This window comes from Gymnodraco acuticeps, unplaced genomic scaffold, assembly GCF_902827175.1.
Source record: "Gymnodraco acuticeps unplaced genomic scaffold, fGymAcu1.1, whole genome shotgun sequence".
Lineage (NCBI taxonomy): Eukaryota > Metazoa > Chordata > Actinopteri > Perciformes > Bathydraconidae > Gymnodraco > Gymnodraco acuticeps.
In genome coordinates, this window is record NW_022990557.1 from 122,506 (window position 1) to 135,149 (window position 12,644).

Consider the following 12,644-nt stretch of genomic DNA (forward strand, 5'->3'; position numbering starts at 1 on the left):
AAAGTGACTTTTTGGTGATTTGGCCCTAATCGTCTTCCGTAGTTCACGCCGTACAGTAAATGGCTAGATGTTTCTTTAACAGTGGGAGGGGTTTCTCTTCAGGGCGGGATCTCTCTGACAGGAGGAAGAAGCTCTGGGTGACTGGCAGCCGGGGATCCAACCTTCAAAAGCCGGCTGGTCTTTATTCGCTACTTCCTTTACATTTTTTTTTACATAAACAGGGATCTATGGCTTCCAAAGGGATGAATCTGTGCAACGTTTGCTGCCTGCTTCTCTACGTTATTTCGGCGGTGCTTGCAGGGTAAGTCTGTTGAAAATGAGAAAGCATCTCCAGGTGGTACACATGTTCCTCTGTGATTGGTCCACATCACTTCTACATGTGTTGTGTGGACTACAGTAGCTTTACACACCGAGATAAATCACTATTAAGTATGTATTTATGTGTGTTTGATATCTAGCTAAACGGTTATATTCAGGAGTTTGAATGCTTTGTTTTGAATGACTAGTTAGCTCGGTTAGCATGGAGCTAGCCTTCAAACCAGGAAATGGCTGTAAATTGAAGCCGATTTTTTGAATGGACGTAGTGGCCAAACGGTGGTACTACAGCCTACGTGACGTCATTTTGTCACATAAATACTTTCCCCCAATGACTTACATTGGGAAAGAGACGTCTGTAAATCAGTGTATAATGATTTTTATTTCAGCTAAATAAACTACCCAGCACAAACACTTGTATAGAACTTATTTTAATACATCATAAAATGCACTGAAAGCTGAATAGAGTAATTTTCTCTCTCCAATAATTTGGTATTTTAATCTTTATTATTCTTCTTATTCATTTATTTTATTGTATTTATTCATTGTGTGTTATGTCCTTTAATTTACTGAGAGGGATCATTGTTTATTTTATTGTATTTTACTGTTATTATCATACCTATTTTATCTCCTTGAATTGTTATATTATGCTGGTAAGTGTGCAAAAAGCTTTGACCTATAGTGACATTTATTTTTTGTTTTAATATGTGATCTGTCCCATGTTGTCAAAGCACTTACAGCTGAACTGGATTTATGAAAATGTGCTATACAAATGCCCGTATCATCCGGGTACTTCCTGAACCTACAGTCGCTCCATTGTTGTCTTCATGCGCCACTGAGCAGCTCTCATAGGAATGAACGGTGTTTCAGTTCACTTTATAAATCCATGCTTCACACCGGCTTACTACTCAGTGCTAGCTTGTTTGTATATCACCCTTAACACATTAAAACACACATCTAACTGTTTCATTTTGTTCTCCATGTGTCAGGCCATTATCTATTCTTAATGTGACCCTTTTCTTTATTATAGGCGAGATTTCTATGCTATCTTGGGGGTGACAAAGAGTGCATCAATCAGGGACATAAAGAAGGCCTACAGAAAGCTGGCTCTTCAGTTACACCCCGACAGAAACCAGGACGACCCCAACGCTGCAGACAAATTTGCAGATTTGGGATCAGCTTATGAGGTGGGTGCATGCTCTCTATATCCATTGTTTTTGTGTTTAATGCAAGTGATAGCTGCAGGGAAGCACAGTCAATACATGTGGATTTAAAAGGTGGGTTTAGTTGCCTAAATGTCATGAAACTTCAGAATGAAAGTGTATATATTGAACGGAAATATGAGATTGTGTGCGGAAGAGCCTGAAGCTACGTTACAAGAGGCTTTTGTACTCTAGCTTTTTGGTTGTTGTTGGAAACGGTAGCTGCACTATGATTGGTCGACTAGACCGTGTGGCTGCTTCTGATTGGCTGTTGAGCGGCACAGCTGGCATCTGTAAAAGCCAGACGTGGATGAATGGGAGTGGATTCAGATAAGATCTGCAGGTGTTTTAGTATCAAATGTTCCCATTGCATTTCAAAATAACTGGGATTAGTTGTGTTGTTTGATAAACAAGGAGTGGACACATGTGGAGTATTACACGGTTTAAATGTTATTGCTTGATAATAATAATCTATATTTTTATAGCAACATTCACACGGAAAGGAAATAGACATTACATGGACACAAACAGAGAGAGTTCATGTTTAAAGAAACATTTGATGGATATTATCATACTTATTTACCTGTATATACACATATTAGTTTAGTTTACTGTGCCTTGATAAGAGGAATATTATGTTATTATGCATGTTATTATGATTTTCTTAAGCTAGTTGAAAGAGAGTATCATAAGAAAACTGCACTTTAAAATGTAATTGTATCTTTTTTTAATTGGTGCTTTGTGTGTTCACTTTATTTTTGATAAAAAGAGGATTGTTGGAAATTCTTTTTTTAACATTTAACAAGCGATTTGTTGTAATGTAGCTGTGTAGGCTACTGAAAGAGGGAGTGTTCACTTTAATATACTATTTAATTTGCATTTCATATGTGTATCTTAATATTCAACTATGCTGCGTCCAGTTGAACAGGTGTACCTTATTCAGGGACCAGTCAGTGTTAAAACAGTCAACAATTTCCCAGGGATATATGTCATACATGTCTTAGGTTAGTATGTGAATAATACTGCTTTTCTCATTTTTGAAATCAAGTTTTGCTTAGGTTTAGATGGTGTTTGTGTTCTGTTATATTGTTGTACTGGATGACATTATGTACATGGTTTCCCATATGCTGTGTGAATTAGAACAATGTAGAATATAGTACGTTCTTCAATTATTGTAATTTAGCTGTGTAGGTTACTGAAAGAAGCAGAAAGGCTGAACTAAGTACACTTTAAGATCTGATTATTTAATTGGCTTGTGTATTTTAGGTGCTCTCAAACGAGGAGAATAGGAAACAGTATGACGCGTACGGAGAAGACGGACTCAAAGAGGGTCACCACGGCTCACACAACGACATCTTCTCCAGGTGCGTTTCATGGGTTCAGGTCCAACACTGTAAGCCAATGGGATACCTTATTTTACAAGTAAAGGGTTAACCTAAAGTTCAGTTCATTAAAAACAAAGATGTTTTTCACCTGAACCTTGATATGTCCAGCTGTGCCGATCATTTTGATCATATTTAATATTTAATACGTTTGCTTCCTCCACCCGATAAATAAACTTCAACGTATCGTCAATAAAGCATAAAAAAATCACCTGCAGTCCCCTTCCATCACTCGAATCACTTCACCACCAACGAACTGTCACAAGGGCAAAGAAAATCATTTCTGACCCCTCCCACCCAGCTCACCATGTCTTCCAACTTCTGCCCTCGGGGAGGCGCTACAGGTCACTGTCCACCAAAACCGCCCGCTTCAAAAACAGCTTCTTCCCCTTTGCAATACGGACACGAAATGGACTCTAAATAACCCCAATGAACAATCACAATCAATCACACCTTGAACTTTATGTATATATGTCTTTGCCCTGTGCTGTGTGTTGTACTTTTTATCGTCTGTTTACTGTATGTTGAATTGTATGGAACAAGCTGTAATACTCTGCACTGAACACGAATTCCACCAGCCTGGCTGTGTGGTCATTAAAGATTCTAATCTAATACAGTTACAATAAATATAACATTGTTTGTGTCGCTTTGTAAATGTTATTTGGATAATCAACAAACTTTACTTTGAATAGTTAACACAGAAACAACTTTTTCTTTCTTTACAAATAAATAGTTCATACAACAACACCCCACGTTGTTTTGATATCAGAATCAAAAATCCTTTATTTGTCCCGGATTTTATTATATAATATTATCATTAGGTGGATTATTGTGAGCAATGGGTCACAGTAACCCTGTCTCAGTGTGAGCAATGGGTCACAGTAACCTTGTCTCAGTGTGAGCAATGGGTCACAGTAACCCTGTCTCAGTGTGACCCAGATTCTGAAAGCAAGCATTGCGGTTGACTTTTTGAAATGTATTTAATGTGTTATTTGTCTCCTCTCTCTCTGTGTTTCTGTAGCTTCTTTGGTGACTTTGGGTTCATGTTTGGAGGAAACCGACAGCAGCAGGACAGGAACATCCCCAGAGGAAATGACATCATACTCGACCTGGAGGTCACGCTGGAAGAGGTGTACTCTGGGAACTTTGTGGAGGTGAGGAGAAGATACCTGCACTCAAGTGTGTATCAAATTCAAAGGTTTTATTGTCATATGCTCAAAGCTACAGTGTAGAAATGGCAACGACATTCTTCTGACCTGAGCTCCTCCAACAATGCAACATATATAATAAAATACAACATAAAAAGTAGTGTCTATATGCATGTCAATAGAATAGGTATATGTACAAGAACAGAATATGAAATTACACAAAGTGGGATTGGTTGTTTGATTGACAGACATTGGGGTCATTGAAGTTGTGAAACTGGAACATTTGCTGACTCATCATCTGAGTTACTGTGGGTGTTGTTGTCGTTCAGGTTGTACGTGTAAAGCCAGTCGCTAAAGAAGCGCCCGGCAAGAGGAAGTGTAACTGCCGGCAGGAGATGAGGACGACTCAGCTCGGACCCGGGCGCTTCCAGATGACTCAGGAGATGGTGTGTGACGAGTGTCCCAATGTCAAGTAAGTCAAAAGTCAAAGGCAACTTTATTGTCAATCTTTCAGTTTGTGTGTACAGACAGAGAGATCGAAATACCGTTTCCCACATTCCCGAATACAAAAACAAATATATATGCAAATATGTATGCAAATATGTATATACCTCTACATATATCACAACAATCAATATATACAAAATAACAGTCACTTCAATATCAGGATCCACATTAAGGCCTTCCAGTGAGCAGCGGAGATGTTTTCACTTTGGATAAAAGCAACTGCTAAATTACATGTTAGGTTTCAAATGAAACGACTAGGCTTTAGAGAAATACTTAAAGTGTGTTAATGCAGCTTATAAAACATTGAATATGCTCTCCACAAAGCCAACACATTTACAGAAACAGTCCTTTTACTTCCCTGATCATCATCGACCACACTCATTAAAGCTCGTCTTTCTGCTGTTCCATCAATTACCAACTCTGCATCGAGTTATCACTTATTGCTGTTGTGTTAGATCGCATTTGATCCAGCTTGTTGCTAGCTTGTAACCATGCACTGAGTGTACTGTATAGATGGAGTAAGAACTTAGAGAAAAAATGTTGTGCACACTTTATATAACAACAAATGTTTTTGTTTGAATGAATGTCAACCTCAGGCTGGTGAATGAAGAGAGGACGCTGGAGGTAGAAATTGAACAGGGCGTGAGAGATGAAATGGAGTACCCCTTCATTGGAGAAGGTACATCTTAATAAACCATGAATAAGAATCATCTGTTTTTCTAATATATTGTAAACATGTAATATCCGCCCACAGGGGAACCTCACATCGACGGGGAACCTGGAGATCTACGTTTCCGCATCAAAGTGCTGAAGTATGAATCATCTGTATTTACGGTGTCAGCTTTCAAATACTTGAATCATTGAATATTTAATAAGTGACTAACATGATGTTTTCCTTTTAGACACCCAGTGTTTGAGCGCAGAGGAGACGACCTGTACACCAACGTCACCATCTCATTGGTGGAGGCTCTGATCGGCTTCGAGATGGACATCTCACATCTGGACGGACACAAGGTGCTGTATTTCACTAATATATATATATATAGAAATGTATTTATTAGGATAAACCCATCTCGTTTTCAAGGGGGTCCCGACAAAAGCAACGTCCCACAGATAGACATGAAAGAAATTACAGAAAGCATAGCATGACAAACCAGGACGAGCCACGTACAGTCTGTTAAGCCAAATGAATGAAGTAATACAATCATTACAATGTGATTCTTGAAAGTGAGATGAGAATGCTTAAAACCAATGATGACAGGGATCTGATAGCAGCAGGTCAAGTATTCCAGTCTGTTGGGGCTTTAAACATCAACGCTCTTCTGCCAATACCTTTTTTTGCACATGGGGCTTCTTTCTATCCAACTTGACAGTTCTACAACCCAGACGATTGAAAGTTGTTTAAAGACTAAGGTTAGCTTCCTATTATGTGTGACTGAATGGTTGAATTGAATGTCTGCTTGCATGTTTGCGGACAGGTCCATATAGTGAGAGATAAGATCACAAAGCCTGGAGCTCGGATGTGGAAGAAAGGAGAAGGTCTGCCAAACTTTGACAACATCAACATCCGAGGGTCCCTCATCATCTCCTTCGACGTGGAGTTCCCTCAGACGCAGCTCGACGATCAGCAGAAAGACGGTGAGAAGAGAGGAGATCTTAAAGGTCACCTATTGTGCAAAATCCTCTTCTCCATGTCTCTTCTACATCAACATGTGTCCCCTCTTCTCCATGTCTCTTCTACATCAACATGTGTCCCCTCTTCTTCATGTCTCTTCTACATCAACCATGTGTCCCCTCTTCTTCATGTCTCTTCTACATCAACATGTGTCCCCTCTTCTTCATGTCTCTTCTACCTCAAACATGTGTCCTCTCTTCTTCATGTTTCTTCCACATCAACATGTTTCCCCTCTTTCTTCATGTCTCTTCTACATCAACATGTGTCCCCTCTTCTTCATGTCTCTTCTACATCAACATGTGTCCCCTCTTCTTCATGTCTCTTCTACATCAGCATGTGTCCCCTCTTCTTCATGTCTCTTCTACATCAACATGTGTCCCCTCTTCTTCATGTCTCTTCTACATCAATATGTGTCCCCTCTTCTTCATGTCTCTTCTACATCAACATGTGTTCCCTCTTCTTCATGTCTCTTCTACATCAACATGTGTCTCCTCTTCTTCATGTCTCTTCTACATCAACATGTGTCCCCTCTTCTTCATGTCTCTTCTACATCAACATGTGTCCCCTCTTCTTCATGTCTCTTCTACATCAACATGTGTCCCCTCTTCTTCATGTCTCTTCTACACTCAACATGTGTCCCCTCTTCTTCATGTCTCTTCTACATCAACATGTGTCCCCTCTTCTTCATGTCTCTTCTACATCAACATGTGTCCCCTCTTCTTCATGTCTCTTCTTCATCAACATGTGTCCCCCTCTTCTTCATGTCTCTTCTACATCACATGTGTCCCCTCTCTTCATGTCTCTTCTACATCAACATGTGTCCCCTCTTCTTCATGTCTCTTCTACATCAACATGTGTCCCCTCTGTGGGAAAGAGACTCTGAAAGTTTTAGAAAAAAAGATTCTCTCTCTTTTTGATCCATTTCTATAAAAACCTGTCTGAAAATGAGCTGATCAGATTTTGGTCACTTTATGATGTCATAACGATGTTCTGGCTTGTGTAACCATTAGCCAATCAGCAACCAAGGTAACCCCCCGCCCCCCCCCCACACACCTTATCACCTGAATCTCCTCCTATGCTTTCACACCAGCGCTTTTCCCTTTCTAGCTCCGAGCGGGAGCTTTTCTGGTTCAGCTCCGGTTTCCCTTTTTTCTGCTCCCGCTCTGTTCACACCGCCCAGAGCTGCCGCTGCTGCGTCATGACGTCACCGTTTACGTGCCTGCTTCATAAAATCCGAACCGCGCGGAAATCCCTCACATCGACAACAACAACAATGGCCGATTGTATTGAAGCGCTGTTCGCTTTGGTTATCCTCTTACGAAACGACATGGAAGGCATCGGACGACTTTACAAGGGACGACTTTACTTGGAACTTTACAAACATCACACGCAAGCATTTTGTTGTTGTTCAGGAGGCTGATCCCACACATGCCCCTGCCCCCGCCTCGACGTAAGAGAGACGTAAGCGACGCCGCCTCTTAGCTCCGAAGCTCTTGCCTCTAGACCGACAATTTTTTGGAGCTGGAAGTGAACCGGATTCCGGAGCTAAGAGGCGGCGCCTCTGCGGTGTGAACAGGAAAAACCGGTACTTTTCAACTCCGAGCCTGAGCTGAAAACGCGTTGGTGTGAAAGGGGCATTAGAGCACCAATGAGTTCTTTGTAACCAAATGTCTCTCAGAGGGGCGTGGCTCCTTATTTTCATCTAAAGTAACAGACAGAGGGTGTTTCTCAATGTCGAGTACGCTTGCTTGGTAGCACATGTCTTCCGAGTCACTTGCTTCAGAAGCGAGGCAAGAACACTTCCTGGCATTCGGAAAACGAAGAGTGGAACAGGCTAGCAAGTGTGCAAGTGTGCGTCATATGAGAGGCCCCGCCTTACATTTTCCGCCACAGATTTGGGGAAATTGGTCCGTGCGCAAAGCATTGTGGGGATTTTAAGACCGCAGAGTCTACACATGTGCAGCCTCGAAATATCTCGCTACGAAGTACGCCAGGCTCGGTAGACTTCCAAGTATGCTGGACATTGGAAAAGTCCTTCGGCGGCACTCGATGACGTAGTATGCTTGAAATAGTGGCTCCGGAGCAGCTTTACTCGACATTGAGAAACACACAGAGAATCAGCACTTTGGAAACAGGGCTGAAACAGAGGGGATTATGGGTAATGCTGCAATGATCTGTTTGGTGTTTCAGCCAATCAGAGACATGTTCTGTATATATCTGAGACCTGTGATATATTGATGACAAACAGTATAATAGGACCTTTAAGGAATACGCAGAGACATTTGTCTTGACAGGATCTAGGCTGCGAAAGATGCTTTACTTCACATTAGTTAGGATGGTGTAAAGCTTTCTGAACAACTCTGATATAAAGGTCAGTTTATTTAGATGGCACATTTTCACACACAAAGGCAATTCAACGTGCTTTACATAGGCATTAACACATACTATTAACAATATTAATTCATAGACAAGACAGGTATCCTGAACACCATCCACAGCAAGCAATAACATGAAGGACTGTCACTGTTCGCTTAGTTTTGAAGCCTCGAAACTTCAAATATTTGTTGTGACACAAATAGAAAGAAAGCCCCAAAACTTAATTAGTTCTGCCAATCGTAACTTGGAAAGAGATGTTACTTTACTTCAAAACGTACTTAAAGGACCCATGTCATGGCCATTTCTACTGATCATAATTCCATTGTTGAGGTCTACTAGAATAGATTTATATTGTTCAATTTTCCAAACTCACATTGGTTTCTCAGCATCTCTGTAAAGTCTGTGTTTTCACTCTCTGTCCTAAACGGCTTGTTGGAGCTCCTGCCCCCCCCCCCCCCCCCTGTGAGCCCAGTGGCCGTCTGCGAGACACAGCGAAACCCAGCCTGGGCACACACACACACACACACACACACACACACACACACACACACACACACACACACACACACACACACACACACACACACAGCCTGGCTGGGAGTTCGTGTGTGTGCCCAGGCTGAGTTCCGCGGTGTCTCGCCGAGCCCACACCAGTGAGCCGGCTCACAGAGTCCCGCTCCTCGCAGCAGCGGGCCTCGCAACGTCCCGCCGAGTGTGTGTGTGTGTGTGTCCGGATTGGTCCAAACGTAACGGCTCCGCAGAAATGGACCAATCCGCGGAGCCGTTACGTCATTATACCCGAAATATGTCACTATACCCAAAAAAGTAAACAATGGACAAAGAGAAATCCCCAACGAGGCGTTCTGGGGCAGCATCAAATCAAGTTTTATTTATATAGCACATTTTTAAAACGATTTTTGGTCGAGCCAAAGTGCTGTACATATACTTTACAATAAGGATACTTTACAACAGCACAGTTTGTACAGAATATCAGTATGACAATACGACACCCTCTGTCCTTAGACCCTCACATCGTACAAGGAAAAACTTCCAAAGAAAACCCACAGTTTAAAGGGAACATGGGAGAAACCTCAGGGAGAGCAACAGAGGAGGATCCCTCTCCCAGGACGGACAGACGTGCGATAGATGCCGTGTGTAAATCGAAGAGATAATACATTTTACAGCGTAGGTAGTCCAGCATAGACAGGTATTTTCTGAGTTAGAGTTTTACTCGCTACAGGGTGTACTTTGAGGGTTTGTGACTCTGCAGACCGTGTACATGCAGATAAAGCTATATAACACACGAGGGGACGGGTAACAACCAGAAAAGCATGACATGGGAGCTTTTTAAGTACAGCATTAACAGTTGGAAAGATATGCACAATAACCAGGCACATGCTGTGAGTTGCATTCTAGTATTTGAAAATACTTGGGACTTCTTATTGTGTATATACTAAGTTACTAAATATATGATTCTAAAATACTGATGTAAACAAATGGGTTTCTTATGCATTAATTTACTCGACTTCTTTTCCCATACAACACTTGACATAGCCAATAGAATTATGCTAATATATTGTAGCCTATCTGATATTTTAAAATCTATATTCATTTCATTTCAAACCTTTACCACTGTAACCGGTCTGGTTTGACGCCACATGTGATCTCTGCGTTGTGTTGTGTTGTGTAAATGAGAACGACTTCTTTCTTGCCAAACAGGATTTATTCTCTGTGCAAAACAGAATATAATAATTAAAGCAGGAAATGGCTTCATCAGCTTTCTAACTTCACACTTCTCCTCAGTGGGGCCTGAAGCTAACTCAGGAAAGTATACAGAGTTCTAAATAATACAATTAACAGATATACATCTATCCATGGTGGCAAACCAGTTTTTCCTTGTAAACCAATATACACAAATATAACCATTAATTTACACTTACATAACAAACAATACAATTTACAGTTACAAAATACAAAAATAATACCCACATACCTGTGCAAAACAGAATATAATAATTAAAGCAGGAAATGGCTTCATCAGCTTTCTAACTTCACACCTTCAGTGGAAGAAAACACGCACATGTTAGCATATAGCTAAACTTTAGAAAGCTCCCAAACACTGTTTGAAGCGCTGCACATTATATAAACTACAGTCACACACGGCAAAATATAGATATTAACTGCAAATAGGTTTGGCTTGTGTGAAGTGTAACATTAAACAATCTATTAACATATAAAATACAACATTTATGACACCACTCGTTCCACTTACTTCTCCTCTTTAGACAGATAAATCCCATTGAGATCATTGATCTCTTTTTCAAGGGAGACCTGCTCAAGTAGTTCCACATGAAACATAAATAGAACAACAAAAGGACATCATACAGCATCGTTTACATAACTATCCACATAAACAGGTACCAACAGCTTCCGATTGAGTAGCATCCAACCGAGCTTTAAAAACATTTAGTGGCACCAGATTGCTCAGTTTCCATTTAATTTGCAGACTGTTCCAAGACAGAGGAGCTGCGCATCTAAAGCTGTCTTCCGAAGACAGTCCTAGCAGTTGGCACATTTAATAAAACCACAGCATGCGATCTCAGGCAGTAGCCACTTACAATTCTCCGTGAGATCAGGGAGCAGATATAAGATGGAAGTTTCCCTAACATGGCTTTGTATATAAAAATGTACCAGTGACTGAGCCTCCGTGCAGTTAGTGAAAGCAAACCAGCCCTTGCATACAGGGTGCAGTGATGGGTTAATGCTTTACAGTTAGTAACACATCTCAGTGCGCTGTGATACGCAGCATCTAACTTCCTGATGTGGTTTGAACTGTGTTTTTCCTTCTGTTGCAGGTATCCGGGGTCTTCTGAAGCAGGGCTCTGTACAGAAGGTTTATAACGGACTACAAGGATACTAACACACACAACCTGGACTGAGATATCTGACACACACACACACACACACACACCCTCTCTCTATCATGAGGACTGTGCTCCATAGTTCTGACCAGGGTGTATTTATTATTTCAGATTGTTCTCAGGGTGGCTTGAACCCAACTGGTTTTTAATGTTCTACATTTTGGCAGCAGTGGCACACTTGCAGATGTTTTATTTGAACTGTATCAAACGGAGAAGATGCCATGTCTTTGCACATCTGTGTCCCCACGTTATATAGTAATAAGGCCTTTTTTTTTGTTCATTTTAAAAAGCCGATTCACATATTTCTATCCGAGAGAAGTTAAACAAACACTGTTTATGGGTCGACCGCTGAGTACGGCCGACATCTGCTGAAGGACGAGCTGCTGACAAACATCTGGAGAAGAAGAGAAACAACAACCTGTGAAACACCAGCAGATGTTCTGCTATTTTTTATTAGTTTTATGAATGTAACAGCTCCATCTGTTCACTGACTTTGCTCTGGTCAGATTCCTGTTCAATAACACTTTGTAAATAAGGAAGAAAAAAAAGCTCATTTGTTGTGTTTTCCTAATTTATGTCGCCTCTTCTGTTTACTCATTGCAACTGTCTGCATTGCAAACCCCCACATGTACTGTTCAAAGAGTTGACCTCTTTCATAAAACAGTGCATTTTTAATATGTTGGAGGAAATGAGGGTAGTTTGCATATCCTCCAGTGCCACTATAGGAACATGTTGTTTTTCAAATTGACCTCAGACCAGGAAGCATCCAATTTGGTGACATTTAGGAATTCACTTCTCTCTGTTTTTACTGTCGACTGCAGCGCTGCCTCCCGATGTTATGAGTGTCAAGGCCTTATGGGGATGATGTACTTTTGACTTATGATATAAATAAAGATTTCTACACGTTCTGATGAGATGTCATACCCCAGACTCACCAGCAGGTGGCACCACAGTCTAATACGTGGACTTTTCATGCCCTGAATTTCGTCTGTCAGGAATTCTGTCACCTTCCTGTGGCGCTCGCTCTTCTTTGATGAAATGGTGGCAATTTAAAAAATCTATTTCACACATAAACCACCAGAAACTTTACCTGCAGCATAACAGGTATCTGAAAGGAT

At 41.0% G+C, this 12,644-nt stretch overlaps 1 protein-coding gene across 1 annotated transcript; it reads left to right on the top strand.

Annotated features, from left to right (window-relative positions):
* Positions 1-96: 96 nt before the first annotated feature.
* dnajb11 (DnaJ heat shock protein family (Hsp40) member B11) lies at positions 97-12,435 on the top strand. The gene is made up of 10 exons (XM_034227416.1): positions 97-301; positions 1,346-1,502; positions 2,784-2,881; positions 3,921-4,053; positions 4,377-4,519; positions 5,151-5,233; positions 5,309-5,366; positions 5,457-5,568; positions 6,033-6,192; positions 11,461-12,435. The coding sequence occupies exons 1-10, from the start codon at positions 228-230 to the stop codon at positions 11,523-11,525; spliced, it is 1,083 nt and encodes a 360-aa protein (XP_034083307.1). The 5' UTR covers positions 97-227; the 3' UTR covers positions 11,526-12,435.
* Positions 12,436-12,644: the final 209 nt, after the last annotated feature.

Excerpts from the sequence above, each read along its gene's own strand:
- dnajb11 (XM_034227416.1), top strand. The coding sequence starts at position 228 with ATGGCTTCCAAAGGGATGAATCTGTGCAACGTTTGCTGCCTGCTTCTC. Across the intron at positions 4,054-4,376 it reads ACTCTGGGAACTTTGTGGAG|GTTGTACGTGTAAAGCCAGT; the intron begins GTGAGGAGAAGA and ends GTTGTCGTTCAG. Across the intron at positions 5,367-5,456 it reads TTCCGCATCAAAGTGCTGAA|ACACCCAGTGTTTGAGCGCA; the intron begins GTATGAATCATC and ends TTTTCCTTTTAG.